This window comes from Coregonus clupeaformis, chromosome 21, assembly GCF_020615455.1.
Source record: "Coregonus clupeaformis isolate EN_2021a chromosome 21, ASM2061545v1, whole genome shotgun sequence".
NCBI classification, from domain to species: domain Eukaryota; kingdom Metazoa; phylum Chordata; class Actinopteri; order Salmoniformes; family Salmonidae; genus Coregonus; species Coregonus clupeaformis.
In genome coordinates, this window is record NC_059212.1 from 53,923,603 (window position 1) to 53,939,312 (window position 15,710).

Here is a 15,710-nt window from a genome sequence, read left to right on the forward strand (position 1 = left end):
CCTGCCACCGAGCCCTTTGGTTCCCCTTTATAATGGCAGCATTTCATCATTTCCCCCCCATCTGAATGGCAGCCGCTTTGACAGCAGAGAATAAGGGCTGTCTTCCAGCATGCCTTCAGCGTAGTATCAGCCCTTAGTGCTGCTCTGTGGCTGACTGATGCCTCACACTGCACTCAGGTTACACTGGATGGGTCCCAAACGGCACCCTATTCCCTATATAGTGCACTACATTTGACCAGAGCCCCTGGTCCAAAGTAGTGCTGTGGTCCAAAGTAGTGCACTATATAGGGAATAGGGTGCCGTTGTCTTCTACAACTGGGGCTTAGGAGTGGGCATGCAATACTTTTTGAGGAATATGAGGGATGTTTTTTTGTTTGTTTTTTTAACTCTGAGAATTTAATATCTACACGTTTGCTGGCTATATTGACATATTCTTTCCAATGTTAATTGAAACATGATTATTGACACAACCAATATGTTGATAAATGATATCCATCTCAGCACACCGTGGGTGAACTCTTGGATAAGGCCAGTCAATCGTCTGTGTTCTGGTATTTAGGGTCACTGCACATGGCCTCTCTTCTTGGCAGTGGCACTCGGATGAGAATACCACCTGTCAGGGCCTGCGTTCAACTCCCGGCACAATAGGTTGTATCCAACTTAACTATTGAGGAGTAGAATTCAAAATGATTTTGGAATTGGCATTAAAGAACACTGCATTGTGTAAAAGGTTTAAGAAATAATGAGAGCCCCATATACACTCAACGGACAGTTTACTGGGTATGCCCATTTAGTACTGGGTTTTGGACCCTCCTTTGCCTCCAGAACAGCCTGATGTCTTCGGGGAGTTCTACAAGGTGTTGGAAACATTCCACAGGGATGTTGGTCTATGCTGACACGATGACTCCGTCATTCCTGTGGACTAGAGCATCCTCTGTTACCAAAATGTGTCAAAGTTATCTATAAAAGTTATGCCAACAGAGCTGAAGTAGTCTTTTAGCCAGATGTGTAATGTCAGTAGCCTGCAGAACCTTTCGCAGCCGTGGCCCAGCGATGGTAGAGGGCTTGAAATAATCTGCAGATTTTGGAGTCTTTCAGAGCTAGAATCAGTTCTTTCAAATCCATTTTCAGCAGTTCCCGAGCTAGCCTTCCTAATGTCGTTTGTCCCCACATGGACTACGACAGCGTCAGCCCCCCCGGCAGCTTTCGTAGAACGGTAGGAAGCAGCCATCCTCCTCCTAGCCCACCCAGCCCTACAGGGGACCAGGGGGGTGACATGGTGCCCATTGTGGACTCCTCCAGTAGGGTGAATGTCCTGGGTCTGGTGGTCTTCTCTATAGGCTTTGGTCTGGTCCTGGGAGAGTTGAAGACCTCTGAAGGACTTCTTTTACTGGCTGAACAAAGCCATTATGCGCCAGTTCAGCGTCATCATCTGGTAAGTAAACAGTAATAATGGCCGTGGCTCATCTTGCTATGTATTTTTAAAAATAATAACAATAATAATAACAATAATAATAACAATAATAGTTGTATAAATTATTTTAGAACACAATTGCTATAGAAGGCATTTAATAATTCTGCCCATGTAGATTCTATGTGGCCCTAAAGCTGCATTCATGCCCTCTTAGACGTTTCCCTGTGGGATTGTTTCTTACTTTCCAATGTTCAGTGGTGCACATGAATGCAACACAACTCTGCTTTGTCGCAGTCCCTCAGGTACGCCCCAGTGAGGATCCTGTTCTTGATAGCAGGGAAGATCATGGAGATGCGTGACGTTGGGGAGATGGGGGGGTCAGCTGCACACTCTGTGTGTGATAACAGGCCTGCTGGTTCACAGCCTGGTTACCCTGCTCTCTGCTCTACCTCACCGTTACACACAGGAACCCCTACCTACTGCAGGCACTGGGAACCTCATCTAGGTGAGGCTACTCATGAAATACTGCACACACTGGATATTTGGTTTGACTTCAGGAAGTGGTTAAGGAAAACTTTATTTTTTTGTTATTATACTGAATAACAGAAAATAAGGAACTCAGGGTCCTGAAATAAGGTCTTATGATCGAAGCTGTCATTCAACCATCCATTTATTCATCCATCCATCCACTAACCCATTCATCCATCCATCCAGCCACACATTTACCCATCCACCTACCCATCCACTCACCCATTCATCCATCCAGCCATCCATTCATCCATCCATCCATTCACCCACCCATCCACTCACCCATTAATTCCTTCCTTCATCCATCCATCTATCCCATTCAAATGTACTTATTTTCTTCCTAATCCCTCCCTCAGCTCTGCCACACTGCCCATCACATTCCGCTGTCTGGAAGAGACCAATGATGTGGACAAGAGGGTACACCTCCCTGTGGGCGCTACCATCAACATGGATGGGACAGCACTCTACGAGGCCGTGGCAGCCATCTTCATCGCCCAGGTCAACCACATGGACCTCATCATCAGGTACACTCTTAGAAAAAAAGGTGCTATCTAAAACCTAAAAGGGTTCTTCGGCTGTCCCCATAGGATAACCCTTTGAAGAACCCTTTTTGGTTTCAGGTATAACCCTTTTGGTTCCACGTAGAACCCTTTTGGGTCTAAAAAGGGTTCTAACTGGAACCAAAAAGAGTTCTACCTGGAACCAAAAAGGGTTTTCCTATGGGGACAGCCGAAGAAGCCTTTTGGAGGGGGAAAGAGAGGAGACCAGGGGGAAAGAGAGGAGACCAGGGGAAAAGAGGGGAGACCAGGGGGAATGAGAGGAGACCAGGGGGAAAGAGAGGAGACCAGGGGGAAAGAGAGGAGACCAGGGGAAAAGAGAGGAGACCAGGGGGAAAGAGAGGAGACCAGGGGGAAAGAGAGGAGACCAGGGGAAAAGAGGGGAGACCAGGGGGAATGAGAGGAGACCAGGGGGAAAGAGGGGAGACCAGGGGGAAAGAGGGGAGACCAGGGGGAATGAGAGGAGACCAGGGGGAAAGAGGGGAGACTAGGGGGAATGAGGGGAGACCAGGGGGAATGAGAGGAGACCAGGGGGAAAGAGAGGAAACCAGGGGGAAAGAGGGGAGACCAGGGGGAAAGAGAGGAGACCAGGGGGAAAGAGAGGAGACCAGGGGGAAAGAGAGGAGACCAGGGGGAAAGAGGGGAGACCAGGGGGGAAAGGGGAGACCAGGGGGAAAGAGAGGAGACCAGGGGGAAGAGAGAGACCAGGGGGAAAGAGGGGAGACCAGGGGGAAAGAGGGGAGACCAGGGGGAAAGAGGGGAGACCAGGGGGGAAAAGGGGAGACCAGGGGGAAAGAGGGGAGACCAGGCAAGACCAGAAAGACCTGGGCCCAGAGTTTGTCCTGGACAGTAACACAGGGGCCCTAGTCATATTCGACTTTTCATCTACTTGTCCTGTTTCCTGTCACCAGTATCACAGCGACAGCAACCAGTACTGGAGCAGCAGAGATCCCTCAGGCTGGCCTGGTCACCATGGTGATCATACTGACCTCTGTTGGCCTGCCCACTGAAGACATCACCCTCACCATAGCTGTCGACTGGTTCCTGTGAGTCTAACCGAAAGAGTGTGTGTGTGTGTGTCTGTGTGTCTGTGTGTCTGTGTGTGTGTGTGTGTGCCAGTCTGTGTATATACAGTGAGGGAAAAAAGTATTTGATCCCCTGCTGATTTTGTACGTTTGCCCACTGACAAAGAAATGATCAGTCTATAATTTTAATGGTAGGTTTATTTGAACAGTGAGAGACAGAATAACAACAAAAAAACTCAGAAAAACGCATGTCAAAAATGTTATAAATTGATTTGCATTTTAATGAGGGAAATAAGTATTTGACCCCCTCTCAATCAGAAAGATTTCTGGCTCCCATGTGTCTTTTATACAGGTAACGAGCTGAGATTAGGAGCACACTCTTAAAGGGAGTGCTCCTAATCTCAGTTTGTTACCTGTATAAAAGACACCTGTCCACAGAAGCAATCAATCAATCAGATTCCAAACTCTCCACCATGGCCAAGACCAAAGAGCTCTCCAAGTATGTCAGGGACAAGATTGTAGACCAACACAAGGCTGGAATGAGCTACAAGACCATCGCCAAGCAGCTTGGTGAGAAGGTGACAACAGTTGGTGCGATTATTCGCAAATGGAAGAAACACAAAATAACTGTCAATCTCCCTCGGCCTGGGGCTCCATGCAAGATCTCACCTCGTGGAGTTGCAATGGTCATGAGAACAGTGAGGAATCAGCCCAGAACTACACGGGAGGATCTTGTCAATGATCTCAAGGCAGCTGGGACCATAGTCACCAAGAAAACAATTGGTAACAAACTTCGCTTTGAAGGACTGAAATCCTGCAGCGCCCGCAAGGTCCTCCTGCTCAAGAAAGCACATATACAGGCCCGTATGAAGTTTGCCAATGAACATCTGAATGATTCAGAGGAGAACTGGGTGAAAGTGTTGTGGTCAGATGAGACCAAAATCGAGCTCTTTGGCATCAACTCAACTCGCCGTGTTTGGAGGAGGAGGAATGCTGCCTATGACCCCAAGAACACCATCCCCACCGTCAAACATGGAGGTGGAAACATTATGCTTTAGGGGTGTTTTTCTGCTAAGGAGACAGGACAACTTCACCGCATCAAAGGGATGATGGACGGGGCCATGTACCGTCAAATCTTGGGTGAGAACCTCCTTCCCTCAGCCAGGGCATTGAAAATGGGTCGTGGATGGGTATTCCAGCATGACAATGACCCAAAACACACGACCAAGGCAACAAAGGAGTGGCTCAAGAAGGAGCACATTAAGGTCCTGGAGTGGCCTAGGCAGTCTCCAGACCTTAATCCCATAGAAAATCTGTGGAAGGAGCTGAAGGTTCGAGTTGCCAAGCGTCAGGCTCGAAACCTTAATGACTTGGAGAAGATCTGCAAAGAGGAGTGGGACAAAATCCCTCCTGAGATGTGTGCAAACCTGGTGGCCAACTACAAGAAACTTCTGACCTCTGTGATTGCCAAACATGGTTTTGCCACCAAAAGGGGATCAAATACTTTTTTCCCTCACTGTATGCAGCTGTGGACCCTATCTCCAGACCTGCAGCTGTGGATTGCTCAGTCAGGGAGGTGAGGAGAAAACCCCTCCAACACAGAGGGGACAACGCAGCCTGCAAGCAGGTTAGGGAGTGCTCCATGTGAGTCTTGTATATGTTTCATGTGAACGTTGTGTTTAAAGCCAATGCAATTTCCAGGACTTTCGATGTCGTTGGATTCTGAGCTAGTGTATTTAGTGTAGCAGCCCGTCTGACCACTGCCCAAAATCCGTAAGCCTCTGAATGTCTTGGCATCATGGTGTCATTTCTGATTAGTGTTTTTTTTTATCAATGTCATCGGTTATAAAATTGCTGTTTGTTGAATGTTGTTCAGATGTTTTGTGTGTTTTCAAGTTCTTTTTAAGAGTAATATTACATTTTGTATCCAATGTTTTTTTTGTGGTATTTTTTAAGTGACTGAACTCCGGTTGAACTGTTAAATCATTATAACGAAGTAATGAGCAGATAGTCATTATCACTGAGACTCTTTGTAATGAGCAGATAGTCATTATCGCTGAGACTCTTTGTAATGAGCAGATAGTCATTATCGCTGAGACTCTTTGTAATGAGCAGATAGTCATTATCGCTGAGACTCTTTGTAATGAGCAGATAGTCATTATCACTGAGACTCTTTGTAATGAGCAGATAGTCATTATCGCTGAGACTCTTTGTAATGAGCAGATAGTCATTATCGCTGAGACTCTTTGTAATGAGCAGATAGTCATTATCACTGAGACTCTTTGTAATGAGCAGATAGTCATTATCGCTGAGACTCTTTGTAATGAGCAGATAGTCATTATCGCTGAGACTCTTTGTAATGAGCAGATAGTCATTATCGCTGAGACTCTTTGTAATGAGCAGATAGTCATTATCACTGAGACTCTTTGTAATGAGCAGATAGTCATTATCGCTGAGACTCTTTGTAATGAGCAGATAGTCATTATCGCTGAGACTCTTTGTAATGAGCAGATAGTCATTATCGCTGAGACTCTTTGTAATGAGCAGATAGTCATTATAATTAACACTATCACTTCTTATTGTTATCTACAAAACATTTTAATGTGACAATGACAGTGAAAAACATTATGCAAATCACAGAAATATAATACAATTGATTATATAAGAAAAACAAGGATGTATGACAAAAAACCTATAGATAAGAATACTGTCTGATTGTTAAGTTTACACAGTAAAAACTTTCACAGTATAAGTAACCCTACAACTGACTATGTTTAATGTGGGTTGTGTCAAACTAAAGCACAATACTCCAAATATAAAAAGATGGATATATTTTTTTGAAGGCAAAGAATCCTTTGTCGTTGCAACGTCCTTGTGTGCTTCCTATTCAGTGTCCTTGTGTGCTTCCTATTCAGTGTCCTTGTGTGCTTCCTATTCAGTGTCCTTGTGTGCTTCCTATTCAGTGTCCTTGTGTGCTTCCTATTCATTGTCCTTGTGTGCTTCCTATTCAGTGTCCTTGTGTGCTTCCTATTCATTGTCCTTGTGTGCTTCCTATTCAGTGTCCTTGTGTGCTTCCTATTCAGTGTCCTTGTGTGCTTCCTATTCAGTGTCCTTGTGTGCTTCCTATTCATTGTCCTTGTGTGCTTCCTATTCAGTGTCCTTGTGTGCTTCCTATTCATTGTCCTTGTGTGCTTCCTATTCAGTGTCCTTGTGTGCTTCCTATTCAGTGTCCTTGTGTCCTTCCTATTCAGTGTCCTTGTGTGCTTCCTATTCAGTGTCCTTGTGTGCTTCCTATTCAGTGTCCTTGTGTGCTTCCTATTCAGTGTCCTTGTGTGCTTCCTATTCATTGTCCTTGTGTGCTTCCTATTCAGTGTCCTTGTGTTCTTCCTATTCATTGTCCTTGTGTGCTTCCTATTCAGTGTCCTTGTGTGCTTCCTATTCAGTGTCCTTGTGTGCTTCCTATTCAGTGTCCTTGTGTGCTTCCTATTCAGTGTCCTTGTGTGCTTCCTATTCAGTGTCCTTGTGTGCTTCCTATTCAACGTTCTCTTTTTTCCACAGAAGAAAAAAAAACGTCCCTGAATGAGTCTCTAATATATTAGTGATTGTACAGCCTCATGTTGTTGAAGTAGCTCCCAAGACCTTACCAAAAACAACCCAATAGAAACTGTGTTATGTACATCTCGTTATCGTTCATTTAATTTTGTCCCTTGTGTTTGTTAAAAGTGCCATTCGCTTCAAGGTCCTTCTTCTGCTGACTACCGCTCCTTATCATAAGACAGAGAGATATTTATACAGTTGTCCCAGCAGTGAGTCTGATTAGGCCTAGACTACTGCCCGTCTGACTGGCTAGACTCCTCCACCTCTACATGATTACACACACAGCAGAAGGCCTTATCAGAGGCAAGGTCCCCTCGCTCCAGCGTCTCTTGACCTGGAAGTCTTTGTGACACGCAGCGCTGTACCCCACCGCCTCCACTGTTTTCCTCTTATGGATGCGGTGCAGCAGGATCCTATAGGCCCCTGTCACAGGGCTCCTCAGGTCTGGGCAGGTGTTGTTCACCAGGTGACTCTCTGTTATCCCCAGGTCCTCCAGGGCTGCCTTGACATCCAGCTCGTCTGTACTCAGGACCCGGGAGGGCTCAGCCAGGTGGGCTGGGGTCGGGCGGGAGGAGGGGTACGCCTGGGGGTAGTCGATGCCCTTCAGCCAGGTGTAGGTCATGATATGAGCTACAGAGAGGCGGTCGGCGGGCACGGGCCTCAGGATGCCCTGGATGACCTGGTGGCAGGGGTCGGGCACGTAGGCTGGGATGGTGAAGGAGCCCTGAAGGATGCAGACCTTCAGCCGGCTGAGGTTGGCAGCGTTGAAGGGCAACATGGCAGTAGTCATGAAGTAGAGTAGTACACCCAGGGCCCAGACGTCAGCGGACTGGCCCACGTAGCCTTTGTCCCTGAAGAGCTCTGGGGCGACGTAGGGCGGGGAGCCGCAGAAGGTGGTGAGGACGTCGTCGGGGCGCGAGGAGGTGCTGAAGCCGAAGTCGCCTACCTTGATGCAGTAGGAGGTGGTGTAGAACACGTTCTCTGCCTTCAGGTCCCGGTGGACTATGTTGTTATCGTGCTGGAAGATGACAAGAAGAAAATACTTGAAAACACAAAGCAAGATTTGTACACAGAGACTGAGTGTGCACGTTAGGGCCCTAAGGATACATCAACGTATCACACAACACTTATTTAAAATGGGGTCCTCCATGGGCCGTTGTTGTTTAGACAGACTTACAGCACAGTGCTACTGTAGTAGTTAGAGTCGATGTGAGACTATAATGTTGCTAACTCACCATGTGTTTGACTGCAGCCAGTATCTGGGAAAAGATGAGTTTGCTTTCCAGGTCTGAGAGTCTACCCCTGGTGGTAATGCGTGAGAACAGATCTCCTCCACTGGCGTACTCCATGACCAGGTACAGCCGCTTAAACGTCTCCACCACCTCGTACAGACGCACTATGTTGGGGTGGGACAGCCTCTCCATGCATCCGATCTCTGAGGCAAACAGCACGTGGGACCTCTTGTCCAGTTTGACTTTATCCAGGATCTTAACTGCCACTCTCTCTGGGTGTTGGAATCCAAGATGGAGGAAGAGAGAGAAGGGGGCAGGGAGAGCGTTAGAGACATCACATTTATAATTCACTAAGCTCTCCTCTCTCTTTATCTCTTTTCAGCTCGTCTTGCCATGGCTATGGTCCTCAATACTGTCCTCAATACATAAGCTTGTGACTGAGTCTGAGACATGTGCAAGGGGCTGAAGACAATCGACAGGGATTAATGAAAGTTTAATGAGATTATAGCCATCGGATTTTTCTCACATGTTGGATTAACCTAGTTTGTTCTCCTCCAGACTTATTTAGTGTGGCAACACAGGATTGGCAATACTGGCAAGGCAACACCGGCAAGGCAAGATTGGCAATACTGGCAAGGCAACACTGGCAAGGCAACACTGGCAAGGCAACACTGGCAAGGCAACACTGGCAAGGCAACACTGGCAAGGCAACACCGGCAAGGCAACAATGGCAAGGCAAGGTGGCTGGCAAGCTGTAGGTCTCCCAGCCAGAGAGTCTGGTAGAGTCCACATGAGAAAAGGCTATTGAGGTCTAGACTGTGAAGGCAAAATGTGCTAGTGAAGTAATCAAGCCATGTTAACATGTCTCCGCAGGGAAGTGCATACGCTGGGGATCCATGAATTCAAACCTTATCATAGTCATGTTGATATGAAACATATCATCACTTGACATTATATAGACGGGTAATTTTCCAAGGAAACTACAAGAGGAACTTGTGTGATTTCTTTGTGCCATTTACAATATGTATAATTGTTTTATTTATCCTTTATTTAACCAGAGAAGTCACATTGAGAATTACATATCCTTTACAAGTGAGCCCTGTATAAGTGGCAGTGTTGTAAAGTACTTATGTAAAAATACTTTAAAGTACTACTTAAGTAAGTTTTTAGGGTATCTGTACTTTACTTTACTATTTACAACTTTTACTTTTACTTCACTACATTCCAAAATAAAATAATTTACTTTTTACTGCATACATTTTCCCTGACACCCAAAAGTACTCGTTACATTATGAATGCTTAGCAGGAAAATGGTCTAATTCACATACTTATGAAGAGAACATCCCTGGTCATCCCTACTGCCTCTGATCTGGCAGACTCACTACACACACATGCTTCATTTGTAAATTATGCCTGAGTGTTGGAGTGTGCCCCTGGCTATCCGTAAATTTAAAAAACAAGAAAATGATGCCGTCTGGTTTGCTTTATATAAGGAATTAGAAATTATTTATACTTTTACTTCTGATACTTAAGTATATTTTAGCAATTACATTTACTTTTGATACTTAAGTATATTTAAAACCAACTACTTTTAGACTTTTACTCAAGTAGTATTTTACTGGGTGACTTTCACTTTTACTTGAGTCATTTTCTATTAAGGTATCTTTACTTTTACCCAAGTATGACAATTGGGTACTTTTCCCACCACTGATAGGTGGTTCCATGATCCAGGGCTGTGTCTCACCTTTAGTTAGGTCGTGAATGCCCAGTTTCACCTGGGAGAAGTTTCCACAGCCGATCTCCCCTCTCAACTCGTAGAAGGCCACCCTCCGTCCGAACGTCAGGTCGTTCATCACCTTCTCCGTGTGGGCCAGGTCATAGACGGCTTTATCAAACACACTCTGCCTCTTCACCTCTTCAACGTCCTCCACCACATCACCACCAGACATCAGCTGGTTCTCCTTGTTCTCCTCGATGTTCTCCTCCTTCCCTCTCTCCTCCTTTCCTCCCTCCTTCCCTCCCTCTTTCGGGTCTCCACATCGCTGAGCTATCGTCTGCTGAGCTTTGTTCCCTGCAGCAGAGAAACACAGGGAGGAGGCAGGGAACATAAGCTACGTAGACTCAGAAGTTTGACAAAACAACTCTGAAGAACTGAAACACCTCCGAACCTCTGACACCAATGGCTTGCCGCGGTGGTATGAAACTGCTAGAGTTTGTAAAGCCTTCTGATATGGGTTAGCCACTTGGATAGTGATAGTCTATTAGCAAACTGTGATAATCAGAAGAATAAGCATAGAAATATGTGGCAAAATATGACATTACATTACAATACTGACCGGTTGCACCCTCTACAACCACTGTGATTATTATTTGACCCTGCTGGTCATCTATGAACGTTTGAACATCTTGAAGAACAATCTGGCCGTAATCTGGCCATGTACTCTTATAATCTCCACCCGGCACAGCCAGAAGAGGACTGGCCACCCCTCAGAGCCTGGTTCCCCTCTAGGTTTCTTCCTAGGTTCCTGCCTTTCTAGGGAGTTGTTCCTAGCCACCGTGCTTCTACATCTGCATTGGTTGCTGTTTGGGGTTTTAGGTTGGGTTTCTGTATAGCATTTTGTGACATCTGCTGATGTAAAAAGGGCTTTATAAAATACATTTGATTGATTGCAATAAGAATAAATAAACAAAAGCCTCCTATACTCACAAAGCACCTTCCCTTTAGCGGCTGTCTTGTTGCTCCTCACAGCTTTGACGCTTTTCCTCTGGTTCTGAAACATGGCTGATGGTCTGGGTGGGCTGCCCGCGTGTGGGCTGCCCCGGGTGGGCAGACAGTGTCCTTGGAAAGTTCTCCAAGCGCTCAAAGAATGTTGTAATTGTCCTAGTAGTTGTGCTCAGTCAGTGTTGGTGTTGGGGGACTGGAGAAATCCACTTCACGAATAGGTAGAAGGCAACAGGTACACGGATTCATCAAAAACGTCGCTGTTACTTTCATAAACTGTCACAAACTGGAAAAATAGTCTCTCTGCTGTTCCGGATAGATCTACTTTCCCTTGTGGAGTGTTGTGACAAATCACAACCTCTCCTACAGAGCACCTAGTTTCTCACTTTCTCTCTCTGTACCTGTTCCTCTCTCTTTCTCTCTCTCTCCCTCTATCCGTGTGTCTGTCCGCAGACGTCGCCGCTCTGCTATGTCAATACCCATAATCCCCTCTGTGTCTGGCTCCTCCTACACAGACAGAACATTCTACACAGGCTATTTAACCCCTAGACTGGACCCGTCTTCTGACTGTCTGGCTGTCTGACCCAGCCATGACCCAGCCCCGAACCAGCCAAACAGGCAGACACGTGACATTATATAAGAGTTTCGTTGGAAGCATGACTATGGTCGGGAGAGTTTGGGTTCGGGGAAAATGTCAATCACAAATTATATCACACTCCTGGTAAGGGATATAAACATTAAGGACCAAAAGATGGGGGATGTGTGGTGACAAACTGTTATATGACAAATCACTAATTTACCTAAAAATAATGACCTAACAACAACTCCTTTTTAACCCCAGGTATCAAAGGGGCATACAGGGAATGGACCAAAGGCCTTAGTCTTCCATTCCAACCTCTTATAAGGCTAGGGGTAACTGAGGGAGATGACATAGATGAATCACGACCCAGATATACAGCACCTTCAGAAAGTATTCAGACCCCTTGACTTTTTCCACATTTTGTTATCCGTTACAGCCTTATTCTAAAATGGATTAAATAAAACAAATTCCTCAGTAATCTACACAAAATACCCCATAATGAGAAAGAAAAAACTGTTTTTTTGACAATTTTGGAAATGTAATAAAAATAAAAAACAGAAACACCTTATTTACATAAGTATTCAGACCCTTTGCTATGAAACTCGAAATTGAGCTCAGGTGCATCCTGTTTCCATTGATCATCCTTGACATGTTTCTACAACTTGATTGGAGTCCACCTGTGGTAAATTCAATTGATTGGACATGTCTTGGAAAGGCATATAAGGCATATGTCGATATAAGGTCCCACAGTTGACAGTGCATGTCAGAGCAAAAACCAAGCCATGAGGTCAAAGGAATTGTCCATAGAGCTCCGAGACAGGATTGTGTCGAGGCACAGATCTGAGGAAGGGTACCAAAAAATGTCTGCAGCATTGAAGGTCCCCAAGAACACAGTGGCCTTTATCATTCTTAAATGGAAGAAGTTTGGAACCACCAAGACTCTTCCTAGAGCTGTCCGCCCGGCCAAACTGAGCAATCGGGGGAGAAGGGCCTTGGTCAAGGAGGTGACCAAGAACCCGATGGTCACTCTGACAGAGCTCTAGAGTTCCTCTGTGGAGATGGGAGAACCTTCCAGAAGGACAACCATCTCTGCTGCACCACCAATCAGGCCTTCATGGTACAGTGGCCAGACGGAAGTCACTCCTCAGTAAAAGGCACATGACAGCCCGCTTGGAGTTTACCAAAAGGCACCTAAAGACTCTCAGACCATGAGAAACAAGATCTCTGGTCTGATGAAACCAAGATTGAATTATTTGGCCTGAATGCCAGGCGTCACAGCTGGAGGAAACCCGGCACCTTCCCTACGGTGAAGTATGGTGGTGGCAGCATCATGCTGTGGGGATGTTTTTCAGCAGCAGGGACTGGGAGACTAGTCAGGATCGAGGGAAAGATGAACGGAGCAAAGTACAGAGAGATCATTGATGAGTGCTCAGGACCTCCGACTGGAGCGAAGGTTCAACCTTCCACACAGCCAAGACAACGCAGGAGTGGCTTTGGGACAAGTCTCTGATTGTCCTTGAGTGGCCCAGCCAGAGCCTTGAACCCAATCGAACATCTCTGAAGAGACCTGAAAATAGCTGTGCCGAGAGGATCTGCAGAGAAGAATGGGAGAAACTCCCCAAATACAGGTGTGCCAAGCTTAAAGCATCATACCCAAGAAGACTCTAGGCTATAATCGCTGCCAAAGGTGCTTCAACAAAGTACTGAGTAGAAGGTCTGAATACTTACAGTGGGGAGAACAAGTATTTGATACACTGACGATTTTGCAGGTTTTCCTACTTACAAAGCATGTAGAGGACTGTAGTTTTTATCATAGGTACACTTCAACTGTGAGAGATGGAATCTAAAACAAAAATCCAGAAAATCACATTGTATGATTTTTAAGTAATTAATTTGCATTTTATTGAATGACATAAGTATTTGATACATCAGAAAAGCAGAACTTAATATTTGGTACAGAAACCTTTGTTTGCAATTACAGAGATCACACGTTTCCTGTAGGTCTTGACCAGGTTTGCACACACTGCAGCAGGGATTTTGGCCCACTGCTCTATACAGACCTTCTCCAGTTCCTTCAGGTTTCGGGGCTGTCGCTGGGCAATACGGACTTTCAGCTCCCTCCAAAGATTTTCTATTGGGTTCAGGTCTGGAGACTGGCTAGGCCACTCCATGACCTTGAGATGCTTCTTACGGAGCCACTCCTTAGTTGCCCTGGCTGTGTGTTTCGGGTCGTTGTCATGCTGGAAGACCCAGCCACGACCCATCTTCAATGCTCTTACTGAGGGAAGGAGGTTGTTGGCCAAGATCTCGCGATACATGGCCCATCCATCCTCCCCTCAATACGGTGCAGTCGTCCTGTCCCCTTTGCAGAAAAGCATCCCCAAAGAATGATGTTTCCACCTCCATGCTTCACGGTTGGGATGGTGTTATTGGGGTTGTACTCATCCTTCTTCTTCCTCCAAACACGGCGAGTGGAGTTTAGACCAAAAAGCTCTATTTTTGTCTCATCAGACCACATGACCTTCTCCCATTCCTCCTCTGGATCATCCAGATGGTCATTGGCAAACTTCAGACGGGCCTGGACATGCGCTGGCTTGAGCAGGGGGACCTTGCGTGCGCTGCAGGATTTTAATCCATGACGGCGTAGTGTGTTACTAATCGTTTTCTTTGAGACTGTGGTCCCAGCTCTCTTCAGGTCATTGACCAGGTCCTGCTGTGTAGTTCTGGGCTGATCCCGCACCTTCCTCATGATCATTGATGCCCCACGAGGTGAGATCTTGCATGGAGCCCCAGACCCAGGGTGATTGACCGTCATCTTGAACTTCTTCCATTTTCTAATAATTGCGCCAACAGTTGTTGCCTTCTCACCAAGCTGCTTGCCTATTGTCCTGTAGCCCGTCCCAGCCTTGTGCAGGTCTACAATTTTATCCCTGATGTCCTTACACAGCTCTCTGGTCTTGGCCATTGTGGAGAGGTTGGAGTCTGTTTGATTGAGTGTGTGGACAGGTGTCTTTTATATAGGTAACGATTTCAAACAGGTGCAGTTAATACAGGTAATGAGTGGAGGACAGGAGGGCTTCTTAAAGAAAAACTAACAGGTCTGTGAGAGCCGGAATTCTTCCTGGTTGGTAGGTGATCAAATACTTATGTCATGCAATAAAATGCAAATTAATTACTTAAAAATCATACAATGTGATTTTCTGGATTTTTGTTTTAGATTCCGTCTCTCACAGTTGAAGTGTACCTATGATAAAAATTACAGACCTCTACATGCTTTGTAAGTAGGAAAACCTGCAAAATTGGCAGTGTATCAAATACTTGTTCTCCCCACTGTATGTAAATGTGATATTTCAGTATTATATTTTTTATTTACATTAACAAACATTTCTAAAAACCTGTTTCTGCTTTGTCATTATGGGGTATTGTGTGTAGATTGATGAGGGGGAAAAAAAACTATTTAATCCATTTTAGAAGAAGGCTGTAACCTAACAAAATGTGGAAAAGGTAAAGGGGTCTGAATACTTTCCGAAGGGACTGACTGAGGCAATGTGACACTGTGACAGGGAGGGCCCAGACCTGTCCAGAGTTGTTAGCCTACTCTCCACTGGTATACATGTGTGACCTCTACTACATCAACCATACAGGCTATATGAATCAGATATGAATCAGATATGATCCAGATATGATCCAGATATGATCCAGATATGTACAGGCGTAAGATCTTAAATTTGAACCAGTTTGCTACAGTTGGAAAAATAATTCTGATGCAACAGGAAATGTGATTTATTATGTGGATTGTAATGATTTGACACTAATGCCCGATGTATATAGAATCATTGAACGCTGATCACGATATATTGTTTATATACTGTTGTTTACTCACTGTGTATGTATAAACTGTATTCCCCACATAGCTCATCCTAATATACCTACTACTGTAAATACACTTTTATTTTCCAAATGATATACTGTCTATACACACCATACATTTATATTCTCGATTCTCACACTGTTCACTGTAATATATTCTGATTGTTATTTCTTGTTTTGTTTTC

At 45.3% G+C, this 15,710-nt stretch overlaps 1 protein-coding gene and 1 pseudogene across 1 annotated transcript; one reads left to right on the forward strand and one right to left on the reverse strand.

The window, feature by feature from the left end:
* Positions 1-1,171: 1,171 nt before the first annotated feature.
* Positions 1,172-3,549, forward strand: LOC121534455 (annotated as a pseudogene).
* A 2,661-nt stretch (positions 3,550-6,210) lies between these two features.
* Positions 6,211-11,489, reverse strand: LOC121534676 (serine/threonine-protein kinase NIM1). Its single transcript, XM_041841262.2, has 4 exons — positions 11,061-11,489; positions 10,098-10,424; positions 8,357-8,625; positions 6,211-8,139 (listed from the first exon to the last, which is right to left on the reverse strand). The coding sequence occupies exons 1-4, from the start codon at positions 11,131-11,133 to the stop codon at positions 7,387-7,389; spliced, it is 1,422 nt and encodes a 473-aa protein (XP_041697196.1). The 5' UTR covers positions 11,134-11,489; the 3' UTR covers positions 6,211-7,386.
* Between the last annotated feature and the right edge of the window lie 4,221 nt (positions 11,490-15,710).